At 42.4% G+C, this 27,115-nt stretch overlaps 4 protein-coding genes across 7 annotated transcripts in view; 2 read left to right on the plus strand and 2 right to left on the minus strand.

Moving 5' to 3' along the window:
* Positions 1-3,907: 3,907 nt before the first annotated feature.
* Positions 3,908-18,003, plus strand: prpf39 (PRP39 pre-mRNA processing factor 39 homolog (yeast)). 4 transcript variants are annotated; one of them, XM_050057442.1, is made up of 15 exons: positions 3,908-4,051; positions 6,722-7,180; positions 7,614-7,801; positions 7,935-8,060; positions 8,343-8,461; positions 8,607-8,774; positions 9,630-9,810; positions 10,224-10,331; positions 11,818-11,982; positions 12,418-12,544; positions 12,738-13,006; positions 15,188-15,372; positions 15,481-15,564; positions 15,777-15,891; positions 17,344-18,003. In XM_050057442.1, the coding sequence occupies exons 1-15, from the start codon at positions 4,039-4,041 to the stop codon at positions 17,431-17,433; spliced, it is 2,397 nt and encodes a 798-aa protein (XP_049913399.1). In that variant the 5' UTR covers positions 3,908-4,038; the 3' UTR covers positions 17,434-18,003. The 4 variants fall into 4 exon arrangements, with proteins under 4 accessions (XP_049913399.1, XP_049913401.1, XP_049913402.1 ...); XM_050057444.1 differs by having other exon boundaries at positions 17,347-18,003; XM_050057445.1 differs by having other exon boundaries at positions 15,481-15,555.
* Positions 18,004-19,742: 1,739 nt separating this feature from the next.
* Positions 19,743-21,820, minus strand: LOC126398268 (piggyBac transposable element-derived protein 4-like). The gene is made up of 2 exons (XM_050057468.1): positions 20,399-21,820; positions 19,743-20,268 (listed from the first exon to the last, which is right to left on the minus strand). The coding sequence occupies exons 1-2, from the start codon at positions 21,719-21,721 to the stop codon at positions 19,822-19,824; spliced, it is 1,770 nt and encodes a 589-aa protein (XP_049913425.1). The 5' UTR covers positions 21,722-21,820; the 3' UTR covers positions 19,743-19,821.
* Positions 21,821-21,831: 11 nt separating this feature from the next.
* faua (FAU ubiquitin like and ribosomal protein S30 fusion a) lies at positions 21,832-24,839 on the plus strand. The gene is made up of 5 exons (XM_050057552.1): positions 21,832-21,909; positions 22,372-22,453; positions 22,602-22,746; positions 24,363-24,418; positions 24,617-24,839. The coding sequence occupies exons 2-5, from the start codon at positions 22,379-22,381 to the stop codon at positions 24,740-24,742; spliced, it is 402 nt and encodes a 133-aa protein (XP_049913509.1). The 5' UTR covers positions 21,832-21,909; positions 22,372-22,378; the 3' UTR covers positions 24,743-24,839.
* Positions 24,840-25,056: 217 nt separating this feature from the next.
* Positions 25,057-27,115, minus strand: part of fkbp3 (FKBP prolyl isomerase 3) — a 4,992-nt gene continuing 2,933 nt past the window's right edge. The window contains exons 2-6 of the mRNA XM_050057971.1: positions 26,928-27,029; positions 26,312-26,447; positions 25,900-25,967; positions 25,696-25,793; positions 25,057-25,412 (exon numbers count right to left, since the gene is read on the minus strand). Of these exons, the coding sequence (XP_049913928.1) occupies positions 25,358-25,412; positions 25,696-25,793; positions 25,900-25,967; positions 26,312-26,447; positions 26,928-27,029 (459 nt within the window). The 3' untranslated portion in view covers positions 25,057-25,357. The remainder of the gene's footprint in view (positions 25,413-25,695; positions 25,794-25,899; positions 25,968-26,311; positions 26,448-26,927; positions 27,030-27,115) is intronic.

The raw sequence follows: 27,115 nt of genomic DNA on the forward strand, positions 1-27,115 counted from the left end.
AGTAGGATTTTAAATTCAATTCTGGATTTTACAGGGAGCCAGTGCAGAGAAGCTAAAACAGGAGAAATATGATCTCGTTTCTTAGTTCCTGTTAGTACACGTGCTGCTGCATTCTGAATTACCTGGAGAGTTTTTAAGGACTTACTAGAGCTACCTGATAATAGGGAGTTACAGTAATCCAGCCTTGAGGTAACAAAAGCGTGGACCAATTTTTCTCGGGGTCTTGTTCATGAGCGAGGGTAGAATGAAGCATAGGATGGATCGGCAGTTTGGTGTGGCATCCGCGGTGATGCGGGTGCTAAGCCACACTGTTGTGGTGAAGAGGGAGCTGAGCTGAAAGGTACGTCCCAACCCTCACCTATGGTCATGAACTCTGGGTAGTGACCGAAAGAATGAGATCATGGATACAAGCAGCTGAAATGAGTTTCCTCTGTAGGGTGTCTGGGCTCAGCCTTAGAGATAGGGTGAGGAGCTCGGACATCCAGAGAGAGCTCGGAGTAGAGCTGCTGCTCCTTCGTGTCAAAAAGGGGTCAGTTGAGGTGGTTCGGGCATCTGATCAGGATCCTCCTGGGTGCCTCCTGTTAGAGATGTTCCAGGCACGTCCCACTGGTAGGAGGCCCCGGGGCAGACCCAGAACATGCTGAAGGGATTATATATATATATCATCTGGCCTGGGAACACCTCAGGGTCCTCCAGGAGGAGCTGGAAAGCGTTGCTGGGGAGAGGGAAGTCTGGGGTGCTTTGCTTGGCCTGCTGCCCCCGCAACCCGGCCCTGGATAAGTGGATGAAAATAGATTGATGGACATTTATTTATAAAAAGTATGGGTATGTGAGAGTATAGGGATGTACAATAATATCAGCATGTCATCAGTATTGGCTGATATTGGCTTTAAAATGAACTATCAGAATCGGCCAACACGCTTTAATAAATAGACATTACATACATTGAAAGTGTTGTATTTCATGTCTCCATCTGCTGGTGGGCCGTCATGATAAGAGTATGCATGTATAATATGGTGATCACTAAAATTAGGTGGATATATCAATATTGGTATTGGTTATTGGCCAAATGAGTTGTTATATATCAGCATATTGGGATATCGGCAAAAAATGTAATATAGTGCATCCCTATGAGAGTATACAGCTTATAGTGCTGCTGGTTCTTTCCACTATATACACTCTCACATAGGCCTACCCATACTTTTTATACTACTGTCTATACTGTCGTACAAAGTATTAATATTTATAGGCCACTACTGTCTATTCTGTACATGTCAGATCTCTGGTATCACACCTCCTGCTGTTTATTGTGCATGACATTTCTGCTATTCACATTTCTTGCACTTTATTTCCTGCATTCTGGTGAGTTTTTATGCACTAATTTGTGACTTTCCTGCATCAATTTATAGTGTACATGTCTAACATTTTCAAAAACTTCACCTATGTATCGCTGTTCATTCAATATAAACTCCATGCGTTACTCTACACTTGCAATGACAATAAAGTTAAATCTAATCTAATCCTATTGAATCATGTTAATGTATTAGCTCAGTGTATTTTGCATTCTTTCGTAATCGTGAATATTTAACTCCAAATTTCCAAGGGCTTTAATATAAGTTAAAGCAGTGTTGCGCTGCCCCTACTGGTTAAAGTTTTGTTTTTTGTCCTTTATTTCTCATACTAAAGCTCTACCTTACATTTTCAAGGGCCTTGTTGCACCCCTGATCACATCCTGTAGAGATGCCATGGCATATTGACACCCCCTGGAGTACACTTCTACATCACTGCAGCAAGTTTGTGAAGTTGAAGCACTGCACAAACATCATTGTTGTTGCCTTTAAGTTGCAATTTGAAGATGATAAATATTGTGCCACCTAAAAATGAAATGAGGTCTGACCCACAGAGCATCAGTAGGAATACTAACCCTGTGCATGACTACCACCAAAAAATCAGCTGTTGAATCTTAATTATAAATTAGTGTTTTTTTGTTTTACTTGACCTTATTAATTCAGTATCTAAATCCTAAACTCCAACTAAATTTATTATAACTTTATGCATTTTTAATGTTTAAATACCGCAATTTATCTAAAGTAAAACTTCATACTAACCACTGAGGGCATGGGGGGAAAAACATTCTTCACCACCAAAGTTATAAGATTTCCGACTGTCCCTAAAGGCACCATACGCCATTTCGCATGCGCGCTTCAAAGAGCCCAAACTGCAGACCGGCCCGTTAGTCACTGTTGACGCCATTTGAGCTTTCATTATGTATTAAATCACCTCTTTTATGACGTCACACAGAAGAATTAGACACAGACCTGTGCATATGAAACAGATCTGAGGATTTAATGTGTGTACTGATCTTCAGAGGGGGGTTACAGCCGGGTCTTTCCGACATGTCTGATCATTCATTCAAAACGGTTCCCGTATGATTAGTCTGTGACGTGGAGGTTGTGAGTGAAAAGGGCGGGGGAACTACAGTGTGTGGAGCAGCCTGATACCTGACAGCTGCTGAATAAAACACACTTATGACACAATTAACATAACAGCACTGTGATAACTGAAGGACTGAAGTATGTCATGTAGGGGTAGAACACTGTGAGGGCAGTAACTATGAAGTAAGATGACAAATTATAATCATTGCACAGTTTAACAACACTGATATTAAGCAGTAAAAAATAAAAGCAAGATATGATAATAAATACAAACATGTTTAATAACAGTTACTATTTAGACTATGACAGATTTTGGTGTTACAGGTTTATGACACAGGGATTGTTCAAGACACTATGGGCTGATGTTAGGGGGTCATCATATCTGGTGGATAAACTATAGAATGGCAACCATAGACTGTATAAAAATATGGCAACGCTGGTAATGTATCCGTTGACATATATGCCAACATCTGCAATATGGGCCAGTGTATCATTTAACTGTAACATCAGCTTTCAAACTACATGCAAATTGCAAAAAAACAAAGTGCAGCTTATCAATGCAAAAACTCCCCACTATTAGGGACTGTTCTTTACTTATCAGAGGAGGAGGGTGACTTTTTAATTTTGATCCTCCCAGAAGCAACCAATATTTTTTCCTTGAGCCTCCCTGAGTGACTGGTGGAAAACGCATGACCATCCCTCCACCATAAATGTAGTTATTAGATTTTTAAAACTTATCCTCTGATGTTTGAAAGTTTAAAATGGAAGATGAAATCCTGAAACTGAAAAAGCCTCAGTTTTTCACTCTTGTTGTGCTGGTCAGTTTGTGCAGATGTTTTATTTTTGGCCAAATTTTAAATGAGAGGTAAAATGAAGTGATTTTGATTAAATATCACAATTTTAAGCTCAGATTTGGTTAAATTGATATCTCTGACAGAAGCATTTGTCACAAATGATGTGTCCAGGGACCGTCAGAACATTGAAGATCCAACAAGAATTTCTGTTTTTACAGTTATAGGTTATGATAAATGGTGGTGCAGGTTTGTAAGGCATGTTTACCTTAAAAATCTGCAGTAAAATCAATACAAAATACAACCATTTAAATTCATATGCCCCTCCCCTAAGCCAAAATAAAAGGCATAAGTCCCTCTCCAGTGCTTAAAAAAATATTTGACATGCCTCCCCCTTTTTTGCACCCTCGCCCTCCCCCTCACAAATAATGAACAGTCCCTTATAATTTAAGTAAAGTGCAATATTTTAGTGGAATGCTGCAGTCCAGTTCGTGTTGTAACGACGGTAATATCAAAATGCTGAATAATTGGACCTCTCATATTCTTCAGTTGACCAAGTTTATGTCCATTTTTTATTGTTTTCTAATCTTGTGACCTTGCACTTTTTATAAACTTGATCAAAACTGTGGCACTGTGGAAAAGTATCTCCCTCCACACTCAGGGGCGGGCGGTGCACTGCGCATGCGCACACTTTTCTCAGTTCTTCCTCGAAGTTAAGTATGGTGGACGAAGCGAAGCGCGCCTGGCCGCTGTAGGTTAGATAAAGTGACTTCGAAAGCCGCACACAAGTTCACAAGGTTGGCCGAAATTTCATGGAAGATACTGGTAAGTTCCCCAAACGTATCTTTATTCACGAAATTGGTGCAGTGTGACTAAAATTGACGCGACTCGACAGCCAGCTAACGCTAGCTAGTAGTGGTAACGTTAGCTAGGGAAATGACCAGCGTTAGCCGGCTAGCTAACATGGAGATACCGCTCCGCTGGTCCCGACTATTACCTGGAGACAGAGGCAAATATGTAGCACGTTCTAGTTGCTCTAGTTAGCACAAGGTGAACGAGACTGTGACGTAATCAGGCACTGATTGACAAACTTAAGTAATATTGTAACATTTGGCCCTAGTAAGCCGAACATTGTGGTTAACTAGCTAACATGTAACGCTCATAATTGAGTTCACGTGTAGCATTAATAAACGAGCGTTAGCGTGAGGCTAACGTCCAGCTCTGATCGCTCTAGTGCTGTGATACCTGTCAGGAAATAGATAGAGTCAAGGCCCAACTTCTGATTGAACTTTGACTAACGTATGCAAACAATCCCCCGGGTGCAACACGGCCGCAAACAGCAAACGAGGTTAAAGCTAAAGCTAACAAATCCATTTCGACGCAACACTTGAGTTCGTTAGCCTTCGCTGCTCAGTTAAGGTTGGTAGCTACACGTAGTGTTACTTATCTTAGAGGCCGGTCACGTGGGTATGAGACATTATTTTTAGTCGCTAACGGTGGGGTTTATCTAAAACTGGCGTCTGTTTTAACATAAGGAGGAATGTACTGAAGCGCCAGCTACTGCTGCTTCAACCAGGGAAAGCTAGCTAATGCGGTTAGCATAAGTTACATCAGCAGATATTCTTTTTCTATTTATCATGAAGTCATTTAGTCTGTAAAATGTTGCAGATTTAATAAGACGGCGCCATTTACAACTTCTTTAAGCCCACAGTGAGATTTTAAACATCTTTTCTTGTCTCAACAGTCAGAAAAGCTAAATATACTTGTATACACCACTGGGAGGGTTATTTTTAAAACTTTATCCAGTACAAATTACTGAATACAGCCCCAAAACATTATTTGTAACGTATTTTATTAGATTATTTAGGAACATATAATGACAGGGTGTCTACAGGTCCTTTTAAAAAAAAAGTCTTAAAATGTCTGAATTTCAATGTTACAACACCTTAAACGTCATTAAAAAATCTTAAATTTGATTTTGTGAGGTCTTAATTGCTACAAACGTTTTATCTAATGTCATTTATCAATCTTTACTGTCTTTTTGTGAAAATGAGTCAAGCCTTCTTATGTAAAAATCCACATTTCTAATGTTACAAATATTAAAATACTGTATTTTACTTCATATTTGTGCTCACCAAAATGTAGATTGACTTAACTCACTTTTATAACCATATTCCTAATAACACTTACCTCTGCTCAAGACCACATATACTGCTTGTCTGCAATGCTTAATAAATAAAACATGATTTATCCAAAAATCTGTCATGAATCTGGTCGAAAGGTGTCTTGAACAGGTCTTACAGAGCATTACATTTACCTGTCTGATACCTGTAGACAGCCTGTCTACCTACTTTGGATTACGTTTGGAAGACTTCAGAATCGTCTCACTGAGCTCATTTGACTAGGTCTTATATGTCTATGCCGATAACACACAACAGTGTTCTGACTGTCATGTGGGAGATGAACTGCACATCCTTATTTAAAAATCTGTTAATGGAAAATGCCTCATGAATTTTATACCATGTCCTAACAGCAAGCACATGTTGCTCTCTGTCCACACGGACTCTGTTAAGACATTTAAACTCACCACGTAAGCAGGGTTGGATATTAACTTTTTTGTCCTCCTGCCACGTTGGTTGGTGGATTCTAAAATCTACCAACCTCTCAACACATTGGCATTGTTTCTTTGGCTTGTGAGTGAGGCAAATCTGGCAGTCATTTGCATATTTTACCAGCGCTCGGCTTGTGGCTGGTGATAATTTCCAGCCCTGCACGTAGGCTACCTGTCAGCTGTGCACTTCACTGGAGGTGTGACCACTTAAAAGATGGGAGAGTACTTTCTGTCTTTCTATGTTTGTACTTATTAGGCAGGAAACACATTTTATATTGTGGTTTTTACTATATTTATTGTGATAAATGATACACAGTATAGCCGACAGCAAGTAGGTTGTTACTAGTGATGGTCATATACCAGAAACTCTCAGCTCCCTGGTGATCTGCCTCCAGCCAACTGCCACCTAATTTAGGTTTGTTGTGAAATGAGGAGGTGTTGTGCAGCAACTCTTCATTGTGTGTGACAGGAATTAATTGAAACAAGGCGTCTGACAAAAGTTCAGCTCAAACCAGCAGCACCTTTTCGCTTGAGGCCAGGTAGAACATGCAAACAGAAAAGAGCAAATAAAGTATTTCCTTTAGTAATCTGTTTTGTAAAGACAGGATCTGTTTGCAGACTAACAGTAATTTAAACTATAACAGAATACACTTACTCATATTTTGAATTTAAAATACGTAGCTCAGTCACTTGCATTTCACTACGCCCCAATCCTGCTTGTGTATTGCAAAAAATAATGAAAATCCTTGCCCTTAGGAACCTGAATATTTAGTGTTTTTGCTTGGAAAATGACCGTAACCAATAACTTTCAAAACATTTTCTGATAAGTTTTCTATTGTCTAATTGTTGCAGCTGTGGTGATAATCCAACCTGCTTTCCAACAGGCCTGCATCTCTCAGACAACACCATTACTGGAATGCTGGACACTGAGTCCCCTGCCATGGAGAGCAATGGGGATGCCTTTCTTCCTGACCTTCCTGTTCTAGGCCAAACAGCTGACTGGTCCCCGGACCAGGCGACTTCAGAGCCACTCACCAGTATCTTGCCTGAGGACTCAGATGCGTCCCAGGATGCTCCAGGGCAGCAGGAGCAGGAGGAGGAGCTGAACAACCAGATGAATTCCACAGAGCTGGGATCTGTGGAAAAGGCTGTGGAGCAGTTTCAGATTGCCAGTGCTCAGCTCTTCCAACAGGAGCAGCCTCCACCTCCACCACCACAGCCCGAAGAAGAGGCAGAACAGCCTGAAGAACACAAAACAGACTCTGACAGCCAGGAGATGAGCGTTGAGCCAGAGCCAGAGCCAGAGCCAGAGCCAGCAGCCACTATGCAGGATGGCAGTCAAGGTAATCAGATTGGTTATACTGGTGTTTAGTCGTTGTTATGTAACTGATATATATTAAGGCAAAATTAGTCTCCTTAGACGCAAATAATTACTACAAACACTTAAAGGAATCATGGTGTTCATGTGTTTCTTTTAATGACAGCAGCCAATGTAACAACTGAACAATTATTTAAGCTGTACATTGAACTAAACATCTTCACTTCTCATTTGCTGTGATTGCAAATAATAGTCTGCAAGCAAAAACATGATGTGCTTTTCAGACATGTGATCACACGACTATTGAATTTCCTCTTAAACCTGTTGCAATGTTAATATTGTTGATTTGACAGTGACATATATGTCTAAATAAACTTGCAAGGAGACCATTATAGGACCAATTCGTTGCTTGCTCCTCCGTGTAATGCCCATTCATGATTCCTTGTTAACCTCTCCAGATGGGACTGAGGCACCACCGGTGGCGGAGGATGGCATGGAGCTTGAAGAACCACCCAAAGACACAACAGAAGAAGCGAATCCTCCTCCAGAACCACCCAGCGAGTTTGAAAAACTCTACAAAGCTTGCGAGGAGAACCCAGAAGACTTCAATGGTTGGGTCTACCTGCTGCAGTATGTGGAGCAAGAGGTTAGAGACGTCATGATTATTCAGACATACACAGACATGTTCAGTTTGTATATTAGTAAAATTAGACTAAAGGATTATTAAACTAAACAGGAAAAAATATTACAGTCTTTTCGCTGTTTCCTCTTTCTTGCAGAATGAACTTTCAGCCGTGAGAAAGTCATTTGATGTGTTCTTCCTGCGTTATCCCTACTGCTATGGCTACTGGAAGAAGTATGCTGACATTGAGAAAAAGCACGAGAATGTTCAGGTTGCAGAAGAGGTAATTATAAATATCCTTTGCTCTCTTGTCTCTAGTTTTCTACCTCTTGCCATATGTGATGTTCTTTGTAATTCAATATTTGGCTGGTCACCAGTATCCCATTATCATGTTAGTACACTGACTCAACATGCAGCTGTGCCTTAGTTTTGCTCCTTCAGAGGCTGCAAATAGCAGCAATGAAAGGCATTAAGCCACAAGAACAGAGAGAGCCACTTCAGTAGATTTGGTAAAATTACTTCAGCCACTGACGGGCTTGTTTGTTTTTGATCTTTCTATCACAAGGTATACAGAAGAGGCTTGCAGGCCATCCCTCTCAGTGTGGATCTGTGGCTGCATTACCTGACCTACATCAAAGAGAACTCAGACCCAAGTGACCCAGAGACCGAGGGACGCATTCGAGCGTAAGTAGAAGACTTGCATTTTTTCCCTCCTCTTCGTGTTGATTTAAAATCCCTATTTTTTGTAAATGGTTGAATTTAAATGAATATTTGACAAGACAACATGTAGTTGCGTGAGATTAATGATCTTTATATTTCCTATTATTAGTGCCTATGAACATGCGGTGGCTGCAGCAGGCACAGACTTTCGCTCAGACCGCCTGTGGGAGGCCTTCGTCAACTGGGAGACAGAGCAGGGGAAACTGGGTAACGTCACTGCCATCTATGACCGCATCTTGGGCATCCCAACCCAGCTGTATTCCCAGCACTTCCAGAGGTAGGGGGAAAAACCTCATCACAGTCATGTTTCTGTCAGCTCGTCTTTTTGTGTAAAGTAATTGTAACATTGAGCAGAGTAGCGCTAAGCTCCACACAGCACAACCTGGGAGAAGCAGGACTGTACTGGTTCGTGTACTCGTGCCAAGCCGTCACAAAGTTCACATGAGAGTTCCGCTCATAAATATTTAGCTATACACTGTTAGCAACAGGTGCTGAGTCAGTCACACTATGGAGAGCTTAAATGAAACTCCAGAGCTGGAAGACGCGCCTCCGGGTTCCTGGTTGGCGTTGGAATTGTGTATAGGATGAGGACGATGTGCTGACGTTGCTCCGCTGGTCCACAGGATCTGTAATATTTGATGGCATCACCCAGATGTGCTGATCACCAGAATAAGGAAATAAGAAGCCAGAGCTCAACTCCTCATACCTGCTGCTTTACATTTAGATGTAAAAGCTGAATGTGGTAAAATAATTACTGAAGCAGTTGGCATTTACAGTGGCATATAGCTGAGGTGGAACTCATTGTAACACACTTCCTAATGAACAGGTTTATTTTCTTTATTCTATTAGTTTGTATTTTCAGTGTCATAGCACAGGAGATGCTTCTCTGTTTTATAGCCTGTTGTGACCTTTTGCTTTTGGGAAAGTGTTTGTTCAGTGAAGTGTGAATTGCACCAAACCGTGACTCCTGCTCTGGGGTATTAACTGAACCGTCACCTCTGTGCGCCGTTACATCCCTATAGAGAGGCTTTCTTTCCTTATAAGCCATTTGACTAAAATAACACATACGTGTAACAGAGTTTGAAACCTTTGTTTGAGTTTGATCTTGTTTTCCTGTTTTTAATATTTGCAGGTTTAAAGATCACGTACAGAGCAACCACCCCAGACACTTCCTGTCAGAAGAGGAGTTTGTCCAGCTGAGGCTGGAGCTCTCTAAAGCCAGCCTGACATCGATGATCGGCGAGGATGAAGAGACTCCTGTTCCTCAGGAGGAGTTACCACCTGGTACAGAAGATCTTGCGGACCCTGCTAAGGTATAATTCCAGATGCCTCCTGCAGGGTAGACACATTTACAGAAGCATTGCTTGCAGGGTTTAGCAGGAGCTTGCCTGTTCTCCATGATAAGATGGAAAGCTTTGTTCAGGTTTGAAGAGGTGTTTTTATGTCAGCAGCCAAGCCAATGAATGCCAGGGGGGATTCAAGTTGGCATCCTGTCAGGGACTCGCCCTAAAACTTAAAGGATCAACTGAGGCCCAGCACCTGCACCCAGAGGCCGATATGCAGGGTGCATACATACCTCCCCCCTCCACAGGCTTCTTGTCTCTGGCTCATGGTGATGTAATTTTTGGCTGCAGGACTAGCAGTATTTACATCAAGTGGAGAATGTGATATGGTGAAGTGTACATGGGGGTGTTGACCACGTGTTTTTCTCTGTGTTCATATGTAGAGGGTGACAGAGATTGAGAACATGCGCCACAAGGTCATCGAGGTTCGGCAGGAAGTGTTCAACCACAACGAACATGAAGTCAGCAAGCGCTGGACCTTTGAGGAGGGGGTACGTGACTTGTTTCCTACACATCAATGCTAACTATTAAGGGCTCAACACTAACTAACTAACTAACTAAAAGTGGTCGCCAGGCTGGCAACCAGGCATCAGCTTTTGGTTGCTTCAACCGATGATCTGGTTGCAGATATAAGGTGCCATTACTTTTCTGTTTTGCCGTAGACATAGCCTAGTATGACTGCTGTTTGTGATTGCATTTTTTGATTGCATTGTGTATTAACAAAGAGCGAGAGAGAGGAGCAAATGCATCAATCAATCTATTTTATTCATAAAGCCCAATATCACAAATGACGGTTTACCTCACAGGGCTTTACAGCATACGACATCCCTCTGTCCTTAGGACCCTCACAGCGGATCAGGAAAAACTCCCCAAAAAAACCTTTAACAGAAAGTTGCACACCAATGTACTGCAAAGACTCATTCAAAAAGGGAAACTGGAAGACGAACATGACGCTAGTTAACAACTCAATCCTACATTGAAAGAACAGAGCATATTTACCGTCACCAGTGAACAGTAACACAAACCATCATTAAATGTTTCTGCTGAGGAGCTCAGTGGCTAAAGAAACATAATCTTACCTTATGTAAAAAGTTTGTTTTAGTTTCATTTCCTCTTGACTTTAGCTTTTTGTTTCATCACCTCCGTGTCTCTTCTTATGCACTGAGTTGAACTGCCAATCAGAGTGATTTCTCTCACTGACGGGCTCCTCCGTCTCTGACGCCAAATCAACCGGCTAAATTGGCTGAAAAAAAGCAGACACACTGCAAAGACGAGGGCAACAGACGCTCAGTGATGGCCCAACATTGACGGATTGCCAACCGTCAGCTTGGTGTGTCCGGACCTTATGTGTGATGTGATTAGAAAAGAGCAGAGGAGCAGAATAGCTTGTTGACTACAGCTTGTTCAAAAATGACAGCACAGAAAGTGATACCTTTGGGTACCAGTACTGAACTCAGGGTACCTCACTGGCACCATTGTCAGTTCAAATGTGAGCAACACCCAACCCTCAAAACAATGTTTAAAAGCTTGATTACAATTACCAAACAAAAGTCCTTGTCAGTTGAATCAATTTGCACATTGTTTTGTGATGTTGACTGGTTAGTTGTTGGTTTCATCTCACAGTCAAACAGCTTAATTTGCTTTGCCATTGCCCGTAAGATGGACACCTATGTGCATGTGAGTTAACGCACCAACGCATGTGCAGCATCGTCTGGTTCCAAATCTGACTATAATAGCACTATTAAATATCACAAATACAATAAATGTTAAACCTTTATTTAGTTCAGGTGTGCATTTACTGTCCTTTTAATGTTAAACATTGGTTGCCAACCAAAGGCCAAGAAGTTTTTGCCAGTCTCTAAAAATGGTTGACAGTGGCGACCTGGCAACCATTACTTTCAAACCCTGTTGTCTGAAATATGTCTTTTTTTATTCTTCGACGGTGTAAATCAAAGATTATTATTCATGTCTTTTCAGATTAAGAGACCGTACTTCCACGTCAAAGCCTTGGAGAAGACCCAGCTGAACAACTGGAAGGAGTACCTGGACTTTGAAATTGAGAATGGGACTCCGGAGCGCGTGGTTGTTCTCTTTGAACGATGCCTCATCGCTTGTGCACTCTACGAGGAGTTCTGGATGAAGGTAACGTGACCTTTAACCTCTCCCTCACTCCCGCTTCCTCCCTGCACTTCCCCACCAACGATGATATCACATGGACACAGTAAATCGTCCTGCACTCTCTTTGCGTGTAACGTTGATATGTGACTGTATCTGTTGTATTAGGGGATGGCCAGCTTGCCACACAAGATTTGACTGCAGCATTTGCCAACTACTACGTTGCATCTTCTTCGTCTCCCACTACCTTACAGAAACTTATCTAATTGGTTCCATGAAGGTGCTGATGGGTTTACACAGAAAATTTCTAAAAACGATCTTGTCAATGAAGAAATTCACTGTTTTCTGTCAACTGAAATTTTAGGTTTAAAATGTGTTGTCTCTTTTGCCTTTCTCCTCTGTTCTTTTTCTCTGTCCTCTCCTGCATTTCTTCCAACTCGCTCTCTCTTTTTCACTCTCAAGTATGCAAAGTATCTAGAGGGCTACAGCACTGATGGTGTGAGACATGTCTACAAGAAGGCGTGCACCATCCATTTGCCCAAGAAACCAGCCATCCACCTGCTGTGGGCAGCCTTCGAGGAGCAGCAAGGTGAGCGACACTCTGTCAAGCTAACATGCAAATTCAACACAGTCAAATTACCAGAGAGATTCTGAGGTGAAGTTTCTCTGTGGGTATGACGGTCTAACTACATGTGCACATTGTGAAACAGACTTTTAAATAGTGACACATAATTCGACTTGTGTTTGGCCGTGCTGACAGTGGTCTTCTTTTCTTTGCCCAGGTAATGTAGAGGAGGCTCGTGGCATCCTGAAGTCCCTGGAAGAGTCTGTCCCAGGTCTGGCCATGGTGCGTCTTCGGAGGGTCAGTCTCGAGCGTCGCCATGGGAACTTGGAGGAAGCAGAGGCCCTGTTAAGGGAGGCTATGGAGTCTGCAAAGAATGCTACTGAGACGTCGTTCTACGCTGTGAAGCTGGCCAGGCAGATGATGAAGGTGCAGAGGAGTCTGAGCAAGGCCAGGAAGGTGCTGCTGGACGCCATTGAAAAAGACCAGGTAAGAACCAGTTGGTGTCACAAAACCGTTATTAAATTGTAAAGTGTTGCCATGCCGCAGTGTTTTGACTTTCAAAAAAAAGTGGTAAAAGTAATTCATTTAGATGCTCCTTTTCATTAGTTTACACACAGGTGACAAAGCTGTGATAGCCAGTGTCTACAGACCAACACACCCTACCAGCTCATTCACTCACCTCTTCTCTGAATTGCTGCTGCACTATATAGACCGTCTCAAATCAGTGTTTTCTTCCCCTAAATGTAAAATGTGACTGGAGTCCTTGGATCCCACAGGTGGTCATTTGAGGGGGTCCCCAATAACCCTTTTTCCCCCCACTTTTTTTGGTTGATTACATTTTTAACATGAAAATCATTCACACAAAAAAACCCAACAGCGAAAAGCAAAAACAAACAGGCCGGAAGTCTAGCAAATATTGACACTCACATACAGGAAAGGCAACTATTCAGTCGCAGTGGTGAGCCAGTCATTAACACGTGTCACTTCAAGCCCAGTTTCCACCAAACACTTCACATATGGTACCTTTGGTACCAAAGTAATCCTTCAGACATGGTACCTAGACCCTAGGTCAGTTTAGGGTTTCCACCCACCGCAAACAGTACTCTCTCATGTGAGTGGGGTTGTTGTCACTCACTGCTCCGCCCAGCACTCACTGTTTTTCCTCATCAGCGGTGACACACGTGGAAGTCTGCACTTAATTGTCAACAGAACGGAGTTACAACATTTTCAGAACAAAATAGAACAGGCTGCAGTGAGAGTCTCTCTCCATGGGATATTTAAAAATAGTGGGTTTGTGCATTTAGCCCTTCTCAGGCAAGCTCAGGGGTTTAGTGTTGCTGTAGCCCACAGGAACGACACTCCACAACACTTTTCTCTGAGTGAGGATTAGAATATATGCAGTTCACATAACCTGGTCGAAATTAATATATATAAACATGTGAAGATCCACTCATTACTAAACTTAAGTGACGTCAAAGTTGTCACAGTGAAATTTAAGGTGCTGCTGATGGATTCACATCATCAACTCATGCACTGAGTAACATTACAAGTAAATGTTCCACCTTAAAAGTTGCTGGCAGTCGGCCCAGCTGCTTTGAGAGGCAGCAAAACATCCTTTGATTTTATAGTTACAGTTTACTAATAAAGTCATGAGTGCTATATTGTAGGCAACTGGACTTGCTTGCGTTTATTGAAGACGTTTGACTGGTACGCAGTTGCAGGCTTTAAACCCTGTGTTGATGTGAACCCCTGCAGAGTGGTTTGGGTCACGTGAGCTCTTAGTTTCAGAGTCGTTATGGTCACAATGTGAGTCGTTGACCCACCTGGCCATCACGTGAGTCTTCAGGGTCATGTGGGTCCAGGTGTGAAGTCGTCTGGTAAGGGATCCCAAGACTGCATTGTAGATGGGTGATAAGTGGTGTTGTAGGCCACGCCCTCTGTTTAACAATGGTCGTTTCAGTTTGATGTAGATGGCTTCTTTTACGCCTCTTTCAAACCCATCTTTCTTCCCTGGCCAAGATGTGCTCATTGCTGTCCTCAAAAGACTATCCCTTCTCCTGTAGATGTAAGTGGACAGCTGAGTCTTGACCTGAGGAGCTAGCTCTCCTGTGCTGTGCCATGTGTTTGTGGAGTTGTTGTTTAGTTTCCCCAGTGTATAAATCTGTATTCCTGGCTGCACTGAACTGCTCTCCACGGTATGAACAGTGGTTACGTATATGTACAAAACATACAAATGTCATATCTTGAGTTGTGTATCCCCAGATTTTAATGTGCCAGGGACGCAGGGCACTTACTAAACAACATCACTGATTGTATTTGAAGAGGTTTTACTTGAATAAAGTTAAACTGTGAGTAAATATGGAGACACTCATTTGGGTTTCTGCTGCAATTAATTTTGCTTCTAATGCAAACAGAAACTGGATCAACATGGAATTAAAAGTAAATTGTGGGTGCCCACTAGCTCACCCGGAAGAGCAGGCGCCCCGTGTACAAAGGTTATGTCTTTGCTGTGTGTCATCCTCCCTCTTCCCCTTTCACTCCAGTAGCTGTCCTGTACAGAAGAGGCAAAATGCCAAAAAATAATCTTAAATAAGGTGAATTGTACCACTCTAGCTATGGCTGCACTGCACTAGTTGTGAGAAACACATTGTTTCTGTGGCTTTACAGACGAGTCCAAAGCTCTACCTAAACCTGCTTGAGCTGGAATACAGTGGAGACGTGGCACAGAATGAGGCTGAGATCTTGGCCTGTTTCGACCGAGCCCTGAAGAGCCAGATGTCTCTTGAATCCCGCCTCCTCTTCTGCCAGCGCAAGGTCGAGTTCCTCGAGGACTTTGGCAGTGACATCAACGTGTGAGTGTTTTTGTTTCTTTTTGAAACCAACTTATGGCTACGGTTGTAAATTTATTTCCTTTTCTCATGTTTCATTCTGAGTCATTTTCACTCTTTAACATCTTTTAGGCTTGTTGCTGCGTACGAGGAACAACAGAAGCTACAGAAAGAAAATGAACCCTCGAAGAGGAAGGCGGAGAACGGGTATGACAGGTGGATAAGGGAACAGGGCTGGGTCACACCAACACATCATTATTTTCATGTCTTTAAGTAACTCCAATCAAAGATAAGATTAGTAGCAGTTCTTTAGTTAGTTGTTCATTGTATCACAGTGAGAGGCGCTAAAGTCAGTCATGGAACAGCTTTTATTTGTTGTTGAACTACTTTCAAAGTGGTTTTACTAACATGAAATTGTGGGTCTACAGCTCTCAGGAGCCTGATGCCAAGAGACAACGCGTGGACGATGGTTCCACAGTTGCTGCAGGCGCAGCGACAGACACGACGGCAAACAACTCTGCGTATAACTACAACTGGTACCAGGTGGGTTTCTCGTCTTAGCGGTTTTGAGTTCATGTGACACCAAGCGTGTAAGGCTACTAGTAAAAAAGTATTAGAATCAAAAGGGGCAAACAAAAGTAAACCAAACGTTAGTCAGTGTATTACTACAGTAGATGGCGGTCACTACTCCGCCCAGTTTGGAGAAGCAGGCAAGAGTCCATTACAGAAGCCAAGTAATGAACTGCTGTGGAAGGGGGCAGCAGCAAAATGTATATTAGCCACCTTATAAAAAGGCCAGGCATAAATTTCCAACGGGTAACCGAAGCTGCTCTATCCCCTTTTAAAGCCACCAGATTCCATTGACAAAAAAAGGAATTTTACCTTGCTGAACACAGGAGCTGCTGGTCTACGGCTGCCTCCATCAGTAGTTTTTTTCTGTTATTGTGTGACTTTGGTGAATCTGAACTAACCCGTTAAAACCCCAAAGTCACACAGTAAGACAGACAAACTAACTGATCGAGGCAGCGGTAGACCTGCAGCTTATGTGTTCTGTGATGTAAAGTTACTGTTTTTGTCAATGGATTCTGGCGACTTTGAAGAGAACAAAGATAAGGGCTGTCTGACAGCAAGGTAGAACGGTGAGAATATTCTTTATATAGTGTATAATTAAACTGAATTATTTTTTTGTTTGGCTGAAATAGGTAGCTGTCCCGGTCCACAGCAGTACATTGCTTAGCTTCTGTGGCTGTACTCCTGCCTGCTTCTCCGAACTGTGGTTGTGCCAATGGCCCTCTACTGTTAAAAAAATCCAAACCATCCATTTGCAATCATAATTTGTTTGAGGGCTCTGACACACCAAGCCTTCGGTCATCTGTCAGTGTCGTGCCATCTGTGAGCGTCTGACGCCTTAGTTTTGGCGGTGTGTCCCACACTGCTGGCACTAGTCTGCCATTTTCAGCCCTTGTTGGCTTCTTTACAGCCAATTCAGCATGTTGAATTGGTGTGTGAGACGAAGGAGCCTGTCGGTGAATTGAATCACCCTGACTGGCAGAAACGGAGGTGAGGAAAACAAACAAACAACTTAAAGTGTGGGCAAGAGATCAAAACAGATGTGTTATATTTGGTAAGATTTTTTTTGTAGCTATTGAGCTCTGTAGCAGAAACAGTTTGTTTTTGTTATTGTTCAGTAGCTCCGGCTGAATACGATCTGTTCTTTCAACGTCGGGTTTTGTTGGTAATGTGTTAACTAGCGTCTTGAATCTGACGAACACTGACCAGCGCCACCTGCTGATACGGAGTTATTTCCTCTCGCATGGGTGCAGAACATACGTGCTAGTTGGCCGTTAGCTGTAGTCTTTGCGGTGTGTTCATGTGCAGCTTTATGGGCTGAGAGACCGGCAACATGAGGTGACGCAACAGTCGGCCTTGTTCACCACTAGTTCTTTAATGTTGGGTTAGTGTATCTGGCTCTTAACCTTTCCCCTCTTCTCCAAGCAGCAGTATGGCGGATGGGGACAAAACTCATGGGGTCAGTACAACCAGTATGCCGGGTATAACCAGTACTACCCCCCTCCCCCAACATGATGGACGAAATCCTGACATGAAGATGGAGACTCAGAGGAAAGCATCCTTTCTGACCTGCCCACATCTCTGAACAGGGCGACTCAACATGGTGTCATGGAGATTTGAATACGACCACAGAAGCTGATTTTGTTTCCCCCTCATTTCTGGTGTACTCATCAGTTCGACCTTGGAGCCACAGGTTGGAGTCTAACACACTCGGCCCTCCGTGATGTCATGTTGATCAGTCATGTTTAAAAAAGAAAACACATTAATTGCTACCTTAGTCATCTCCAACACTGGCTGCTTTTTGGGGTTCTTTGATGCATGTTATTTGTGAAGGCAGATATATTTTTTCTCGTGTGATAAAAGCTTTTTAATTTCTAGATTGGATGACTTAGTTTGGTCTCTTTCTTTGTGTTTAAGATTTAAACTTGTAATGGAGGCATTCATTGATGTACCTCTGAGTCACGTGTTTCTCTCTCCCGAGCAGAAAGATTTTTAATATTTCATTATTATGGTTCCATAAAGAAAATGAAGAGTTCCTCCTTTTTTATTTTGACCTGATTTCATAATAAAGAGATTGATATCCTGGAGTGTCCCTCGTTAAGTTTATCTTGTCGCTTTCTTGATGGGTTGAAGGATTGATAAAGACTTTGAGCTGTTTTGGAGGCATAACACAGTCCTACAATCAAGTGTACAGAAAGAGGCGTTACATTCTGTCACGTCACATTATCAGAACATAATTGTGGTGTATTGAACAGTGACTTAGTGAAATGTAAAAGCTGAGTCACTTTAAAAATTACCTGGGAAGAAAATATTGCTGTTTTCTGAAGCAAGTTCTTCAGAGCTCTTAGAAAAGATTTCAAGTTTGAGTTCATGCAATTATTTCAGAATTCTGAGAAAAGTTATTGTAAGAAAAGACTTGCTGGTCTTTCTAAGGTAATATTACAATTTTAAGGTAAGTTTTAATCACAGAAAAATCTCTTGATTTTTCTATTAATGAGATAATATCAGAAACCTGGAGAAAAGTTTTTAACGAGAAAAAAAAAATCAATGCCCCCCCCCCAAAAAAAAGCCATTTCTTTCTAAATTAAGATTGTCTCGGAAAAGTTTTATTAAAAAAAAAAAATCTGCTCTCACTTTTCTGAGTTAACAAGAATAAACTTGTTCTTCTGAATTAACATTATTTTTTTTCAAAATTCTAAAAAGGAGATAAAATGAAATGTGCTGTTATTTAACAAAATTAGCAAAAATATCAATTTTAAGAAACCTTTTCATGGAATGCATTTTTTTTGCTTTTCTGGATTATACACACACACACACACACATATATATACATATATATACATATATATATATATATATAAAAAAAATACATTTTAAGAATTATAAGACAAGTTTTAATGTAAAAATGCTGTTAAAATGCTGTAAAAATTCATGACACCATTAATTAATGACAATTTCCCTTTTGAGAGCATTTCTCAAAATTCTTAGTCTCGTTAATTTAGAAAATAGGAGCAGTTTTTCCCCCCTGTACCTTTATGTGATAGTTTTATGTCTTAATTTGTTCATAATTTTCACCGTATTTCAGCAAATGGAATGATGTTTGCTGAAAAATCTTAATTTAACATAAATATTGAAAACAGGCCAATAAAAACTGTAAAAATATCATATTTTTGCAACTTTTTTTTGCTTAAATCTGTAAACCAACCTCAGTCCTGATCAAAACTACTAAATATTAAAAATAAATATATTTTTAGGATTAGGATTTTAACCTTTTAAATGCCAATTATAAGTGATGTCACTGATTTAGGGGGGAAAAAACAAAATGACTTATTTTGAATATAAAAAGTTATTGGAGACTGGATATTTTTTCCTTTTATAACAGTATTGGATGTGTCAGAGATTAGTAACAACCTTTACTTTGATGCATTATTAGTTTTTGCGCAGCATCAGATTTTAATTTTTATTCACGCGCATTCTTAGTGGCTACAAACCGCCACTAACAACCCTGCTGTAAAAATATATCAGATAAATATTTTTTCAAACTTTTTTTGCTTAAATCTGTAAATCAACCTCAGTCCTGATCATAAGTGATGTCACTGATTTGGGGAAACCCCCCCACAAATGACTTATTTTCAATATAAAGTTATTGGAGACTGGATATTTTTACCTGTTATCACAGTTTTCAATGCATTGTGCTTGTGCATAGAAAGCTGGTTTCTGGCTTTTATATATGGAGTTCATCAGCATATTATAGTGTACCTGTATGTGTGTGGGGTCACTGTCTTACTTGCATCTCAGTGTATAACACAATCAGTCCACCGTGGTTTAGTCAGAACAGTTTATTTTACTATGAACTCAGTCAAAAGAAAGACGCAGAAAGAGAAACCTAGTGTTGTACATGTGTCAGACTTTCCAGCAGGACTTGCAGCATATCACCTGGTGCACTTTGCACGTGTGTCCTCCACAAGAGATGCAGCAGCCGATTGTTCTTTTCTTATGTCCTGTGCACAACGCGCATGTTCCCCTCTTCCCCCCGGAGCTGCTGGAGTCTGCTGCTGCCTGTGTCTCCGTGTCTGGAGGGGCAGCTGCAGACGCCTGGACCTTTTTCACCAGTGCAGCAGCGACTGGCGCACGAGGCAGGCGCTCTCTCCTCTGCATGGCTGCAGAGACCAGAGAGTTTCCGAGCTCTTCTAGGAAAAGCCTCCTCCGGAACGTCTTCCCCTTGTTCCAGGCGGGGTCCACGGCCGTGAAGATGACATATGCATTGTATCCTGAGACGTCGAGCATGTTGAAAAACAACGCCTGTGGCCACCGGTTGGTCTTCCTCTTGCAGCTGTAGGTGCCCACAACCTGCAATGAGAAATACAGATTTCATCATGATAGGTTTAAAGACACAAAATGCATCTTCTAAATTTACCTCTTACAAGCACATGAACTCAGTGAAGATGAACAGGAGCAGGATGCATGTAGTGACACACACCTTGTCTAGAGTGTCGACGCCTCCCTTGCAGCGGTTGTATGCCATGATGATCTCTGGCTTCTTCTTCGGCCCCTCTGTCACCGTTGCCTCCCGGTGCCTCGTGCTGATGAGGATCACATTCTTCCCCCGCCTTGGGACGTAGCTCACGGCCGTGGTGTTCTTCGTGAAGGCAAAGAGAGAGGAGAGTGCAGCTCGACCTTTGATCTGCAGCAGGTTGGGTGGCAGCTCCGGTTTATTCTTCCTGATGGTCCCGATCAAGGCGATCTTCCTCCGCAGGAGCTCCTGACCGAGTGCGTAGGAGGTAAAAAAGTTGTCACAGGTGACAGTGATGCCCTGGAGTCCACTTGTTATCTCCGTGACGACGCGCTTGCCCTGCCCCACCTCTGGAGCACCATCTGTTTTCCCCAGGTAGATCTCACACCTCCAGGCGTAGGATGTTTGAGCATCAGCAGCTACCCAGATTTTCATACCGTACTTGGCGGGTTTCTTTGGCATGTACTGCCGGAATCTGCACCGCCCTTTGAATGCCACCAGCTGCTCATCAACTGTGATATCATTACCTGGGTTGAAGAGGAGGGGGAGGCGATGCGTCCACATGTCCCACAGGTCTCTGATGGGGGCCAGCTTGTCCTTCTTCTGCCGTTCTGGCTTCTTCCGCTTGTTATCAAAGCACAGAGCTCTGCTGATCTCGTGGAATCTATGCAGGGACATGGTGGCTCTGAAAACCGCACGGCCGCTGCGATCGTCCCACAGGCAGCGCGTGGACTCACCTTTGGATCTGTAGACTCCGGCCAGGATCAGGAGCCCGATGTAGGCGCGCAGATCTACGACGTCCACGTCGGTCCAGCTCTTCAATGCGCGGCGCCCTTGCAGGTTGGTCATGTCGACGAGCAGCTCAAACATCTTCTCAGTGAAAAACAAATCAAAGGTGGACTCGATGTTGCTGACCCTCACAATGGCGTAACGCGTCGGCCCCGGGGTCACGCCTCTGGTAGGCAGAGTGAAGTAGGTCGTCTCCGTGTTGGTGGGAAACCACACTTCACCATTTTTCCCAGTCCACCCGGATTCAGGCTCTACTGGTTCCTCCTCGTCTTCAGTCAAAGAAAATGGAGACGACGATATGGGCGCAAAGGCATAATCAGGATCCGAATCCCCTGAGTTGGTGGTGTCCGATAGAGAGGAGGAGGAGGAGGAGGAGGAGGAGGAGGAGGAATGTGATTTCTCCTGCTGCACGCTGGAAGACACAGGCTCCATGTTCACGTCCGTTGTTTCCACAGCTCCCACTGCTCCCACAGCGCCATATCTTCCATAGCTTCGCTGCATGCTAGGCTGGTTGTCCGACTAAAACAATGGAAAAGCGAATCAATAACTTAAATAACAGTAACGCCCCCTGAGGCGTAGTGGGCGTGTCTACCGCTTCCGGATTAGCTTACGTAAATCCGCACATGCGCAGTCTCGGCCCTCAAACAGCCCTTTTCATGCCTAGCGCTGAACGACTAGCATCAAACGAGGTAAGGCCTGAGCAATTTAAGTAAAAAACACTAAATGTGTAAAACTCGGACACATTTTGCTGCTCTAATATGTCGCCTAAGTCACCATTTATCTCATGTAATACGGACTTTGAACAATTACGCGTCATTTTACGTGTTTTTAAGCGACTTTATGAAACGCGTGTCCCATGCGGCTAGTGGAGCTAGCATAGCATTAGCTAGCTACCGAGAGAGACATGTCCGGGCAGAATCCCCACACGTTGCTTGACACTAATTCTCAATGTTAAGCTTTATAATAAGATAAATACTTAGACATTATATTTTTATGTTTAAATCAATAAACTAGAGTAGATTCTGGCACAACGTGGCGGCTTTTCGGGCACTGTTTGCAGTCACAAATAAATCCGACGCCACAAGTTGGTTTCCGCATCACTAACATGTATCATGACTAAAAGGAGCTTGACCCTTTGTGTTTTCTTCCAGCGTCAAGATGCAGCTCTTCTTGCGTGCCCAGAACACTCACACCCTTGAGGTGACCGGACAGGAGACTGTTGGACAGATCAAGGTAAAATATACACAAGCTGTTGAGACCTTTGAACTCAGTCATAACGTGAATGCAGTGCTGCTTTCAATGACCCATATGACCCCCCTGCTAATGATTTCACTGCTATGGGGCTTTGATTAAAACGTCATTCCTTTGGTGTGTCACTCAGGCCCATGTCCAGGATCTGGAGGGTCTCCTGGTTGAGGATCAGGTGCTGTTGCTTGCTGGATGCCCACTGGAGGATGAAGCCTCTCTGGCATCCTGTGGTGTCTCAGAGCACTGCACCCTGGAGGTAGCTGGCAGGCTGCTGGGAGGTCAGTGTGCAGGATCATTACACACCTATGTGTCTGGAGAAACACCATATTCAGGGGGCACAAATTATACTGAATATGCTCCCTAACCACTGACAAGTTCGCAATTGTTGAATGTGTAAGCAAATCATCTGCTGTTAAACAGCACTTTATTTTGATTGAGCACATGGCAATTTAGAGTATACTGCTGGCAGTATAAGACCAGCCATGATACCTTAACCAGCCCCACTGATGCACAATCTGTTAAATTAAAGATCACCATGGATGAATACACAAATAAGTAAATGTTTTCATTAGACTATGGACTGGGAGTTTAAATCACTACTTCAATAATGTTTTATTGAATTTTTGGACAATGATACGCTAATTTCTGATATCACCAGATTTGCCAGGATACAATTTTGATTCAGTTCAGGGGCCTGTGATCGATATGATTTTATGCCTATTTCACACAGTCTGTTACAGAAGAAGCTGGCACCCATTTCTTTTTTACTTTTGGCAATAGAGATAAAAGCAACACAGATAGTTGTACATGCTGGTACAGACTTAAGTAAAGAAATATTTTCATTTTAACCCAAATCATCTTTCCCTAAAATTTTATGGCTGTCTGGTTTAAAGCCCTGAAGGCAAACTTCTCCCAACAGCCATAATACATGAATTAAGAATAACTGTCAGTTCACAGACAAAATATTTTTTGCTGATCACCCTTTATTAGCTCAAGCATTTGTATATTGCATAATTAAGCCTAGCAACTAGCGGAGTTTTACTCTTCCCATATCTTAACAAGTCACGGGTACTATATATAGTTTTTCTTACTGACCGTAGATTTTAGTTGCTGCAGCTTTCGACAGAACAGTTGAAGCCTGCATGCATGTTTTGTTTAACCTGACATTGTTAAAACAGAGCAGCTAATGTTGCTGTGAAGCAGCGATACTCACCTTACTGCCCATGGGCCAAGTCTGGCTGGCCCCTCAACCATTTTATAATTCACAATGAAAATAAATTGATTCACACTGGTTTTATTTATGTATTTATTTGTATTTTTAACATGTATACAATGCCCAAGTGCAAACATTAAAGTGCCGAGGGAGGATCTCCAAGTTGCTGAAAGGGGGGGCGGGGCGAAGTCCAGAGTGTGGATAAGTGGCCCCTGTGCAAAGCAAATTGAGTATCCCTGCTGCAGAGAGAAGTTAGGGAAGTGAGATGCCCGACCAGGCGGGTACTTTTTGTGTCTCATCCCTGCATTATTTATATAGGAACTGCATTGTCTGTTGACCTGTGTGTTCCATAAAATCCAAAATATTTCCTCGCTGTTTATTTGTTCCCGAGTAAATATCCTCAATATTGTCACTGTCTCTGTCTTGGCTGCTTGCTGTTAGCTGACTGACACAGAATTTAACTTTTCATAAATTATATTTGATTGTTGATCAGTGGATTATTACACCACTAATATTTAAGATTATGATTTTGGATGAATATACACATGGCTAAATGTGTTCAGTACACCCCAGATTTAGTGTTTGAACCTTTTTAGTACACAAGTGTCTTAACAATTGCAGGAGCTGGTTTGTCTGAAACATCCCAATTAACGCTTCCTTTTTTCTTTTGTCCCTCCGCAGGTAAAGTTCACGGCTCTCTGGCCCGTGCCGGAAAAGTGAGGGGACAGACGCCCAAGGTAAGAAGGTTTCATGCTTTTTCTGACACCTTGTGTTCTCGTATAATTTTGTTTCACGTCTGCGGACCTCAAAAACACACGTATAGCACTTGGAATGTAATTTGTGTGCATGTTTGCATACATGTGATGAGCTGGTCATTAAGAACCATACATGATTTTAGACAAATGACCAACGCTTACTCGTGTCTTATCGTGCAGGTCGACAAGCAGGAGAAGAAGAAAAAGAAGACTGGCCGTGCCAAGCGTCGCATCCAGTACAACAGGCGCTTTGTGAACGTGGTGCCCACCTTCGGAAAGAAGAAGGGACCCAACGCCAACTCCTAAGTGCTCCAATGCCCAACAGGAGAATCACGACCCATCAGCTTTTACCAGGTTAAATGTTATCCTGCTGTACAGAATAAAAATTTGGCTTGGAACAAAAGAGCACTCTGGGTGTGGTGTGTCCTGCAATGCTATTCATGTGCCTGTGAATCTGACCAGAATATATAGCTGTAGCGTTCATACCAAAACAAATACAAATCATTTACTTGATGTAAATTAGATGAAACCTAAAAGTTTTCCTCCATTGATGGCATGCATATCAGTAATTAAACTTGACAACTGACATCCAACTTCTGTCACCATAAATAAACAATCAATTAGTCTCTGAAACAGGTTTATTTATCATTTACATTGTACATGCAAAAGAACAAAACATAATGCAAAGAATAAGGTTTCAGGGTATGTACATTATTGACAAGCCCTCACATTTTGGCCCAAACTGAAAATGCTGTAATAACTGATCATTGTTTATTGTAACGTGTTGATAAATGAGATAACGTAGGAACAAAAAGGTGCAATCCAAATGCCATTTTAACTTGATTCTTTACAGCAAGGCCATTGAGTATTTTTTTCCCCTCCACCCCTGAAATGCAGTGCATGCTGAGCAGCGGTTACCCGTTAATCCACCGCCACCAGCTCAACCTCGAAGATCAGCTTTGCGTTGGGAGGAATTCTGGGAGAGCTGGAGTTAAGGAACAGAACTCAGCTGATACAAAATGAAAATGTTTTTATGAGATCAAATTACAGCTGCAGTACAGGAAAAACATGATGTGTACCAACACACCCAAAAGAGACTCACCCTGCTAACAGCTGCAATCACAGAATGCATTACTGAACACCTGATCACCTGTGTTGGCAGGTAAACAAGAAAAACCCTTCGACTAAACTGAACAGAGCATCACATTACTTTATAAATCAATATATATCAGCACACATCTAGCCAGTGAAAAGGATACTTGGAGTCAGGGAGACCCTTCTTCCCGTAGGCCCACTCTGGTTCAATCTCCAGTCGAGCTGTTTCACCCTTACTCATCGTCAGGATGGCCTCGTCCCACTGAAATAAAAATAGTACTGATGATGACGTGCAGTGGAGGAAGAGTGTCATATTAAAGGACTGACACATATTTAGATGCTGAGCAAAAAACACGAGAAGCACTCACTCCTCTGATGACTCTGCCCAAGCCGGCTTTGAATGACAGTGGTTTGGATTGCTTCTTCTTTCTCGCCGCTGCACAGAAAGAGAACAGTGTGACACTTTGAGCACCACAAGCTGAGTGTCATCTAGTTCCATTATATTGGAGATCTGGTAACTCAAACCAGAAGAGTCTAAACTGATAAATAGCACTACAGGTGAGAGGAAAAATGTTTGATTTTGGGGTGAACTGTCCCTTTAAATCTGCAGGCAGACTCTTTACAGGATGCTGATTTCATCTGTATCTATAACCACAATAGACAAGTGCTATTATTGTTTAAACAGTTGAACTGGGTGATGAAAATAAACTCTGAAAGTGTCTGAACAGGTCAGGTTATCAAGAGCATTTTGTTAAATTTTAGGGTGCATGTCAGATGTACTTGTGGGAATATTGGTGTCGAAGACGGTTCCATCCTCCAGGGAGCCAGTGTACCAGCAGCTCACAGTGTCGCCTTTCTTTGGGAAGTTGGTTTTGTCGCCTTTCTTCAGCACTGACTTGAAGTACTTTGGCGGACCCTGAGGGGAAAAAATACAGCAGTGCTTAAAGGGGAACACCGCCCAAATTAATTAAGACTCCCAATATGTTATTTCCACGGCCATGGAAAGTTCAACCAATATTTGAGAACATGAGCTATTGCCTCTCAAAGCCAGAGAGTATGTTCTTCTTTTTATACCCCAATTAACTCAGCTCTGAAACAGAGAATGTACCCATATACTCTGAATAGTCTCCTGGGTGCTCTCAGTGTCATCTACAACATCTTTCCCAATTCACTGTCCTTGGAGCAGCTCCAGCTTTTATACCCTATGACATCACCAACTGAGTCTGAGCTCTAGTTTTTGATTTGGGGGGAATTGTTCATGTTTACTAATATTTTTGAACTGTCTTAGACCATAGGAACATGTATGAATTTTGGAGAAGGCCCCTTTAATAGGGGTTTGTACATACAAAAAGACAAATCAACAACATCCCCTAAATCCAGGCCCCTGGACCAGTACCTCATCCACAGCCTCTGTCGGGACTTCTTTGGGCTTTTCTTCAATTTTCACAGCTTTAACCTGCTCGGTCACCTCTTCAATTGGCTCTGTGCCTTTAAACCTCTGTACAAGACACACAAAGCATTAAATACACATTGTTAAATGAGCTTGTGAGCCAACCCAGACAGTGTGTGTCAGCCCCACAGATG

This window comes from Epinephelus moara, chromosome 12 (genome assembly GCF_006386435.1).
Source record: "Epinephelus moara isolate mb chromosome 12, YSFRI_EMoa_1.0, whole genome shotgun sequence".
Lineage (NCBI taxonomy): Eukaryota > Metazoa > Chordata > Actinopteri > Perciformes > Serranidae > Epinephelus > Epinephelus moara.

What these genes read in the sequence shown, in the direction of transcription:
- prpf39 (XM_050057442.1), top strand. An exon ending in ACGCCATTGAAAAAGACCAG is followed by an intron (nt 13,007 to 15,187) that starts GTAAGAACCAGT and finishes GTGGCTTTACAG; the next exon opens with ACGAGTCCAAAGCTCTACCT. An exon ending in ATAACTACAACTGGTACCAG is followed by an intron (nt 15,892 to 17,343) that starts GTGGGTTTCTCG and finishes CTCTTCTCCAAG; the next exon opens with CAGCAGTATGGCGGATGGGG.
- LOC126398268 (XM_050057468.1), bottom strand. Translation starts at nt 21,721, where the DNA reads ATGCAGCGAAGCTATGGAAGATATGGCGCTGTGGGAGCAGTGGGAGCT. An exon ending in GCGTCGACACTCTAGACAAG is followed by an intron (nt 20,269 to 20,398) that starts GTGTGTGTCACT and finishes TTCTCATTGCAG; the next exon opens with GTTGTGGGCACCTACAGCTG.
- faua (XM_050057552.1), top strand. Translation starts at nt 22,379, where the DNA reads ATGCAGCTCTTCTTGCGTGCCCAGAACACTCACACCCTTGAGGTGACC. An exon ending in AGCTGGCAGGCTGCTGGGAG is followed by an intron (nt 22,747 to 24,362) that starts GTCAGTGTGCAG and finishes GTCCCTCCGCAG; the next exon opens with GTAAAGTTCACGGCTCTCTG. An exon ending in TGAGGGGACAGACGCCCAAG is followed by an intron (nt 24,419 to 24,616) that starts GTAAGAAGGTTT and finishes CTTATCGTGCAG; the next exon opens with GTCGACAAGCAGGAGAAGAA.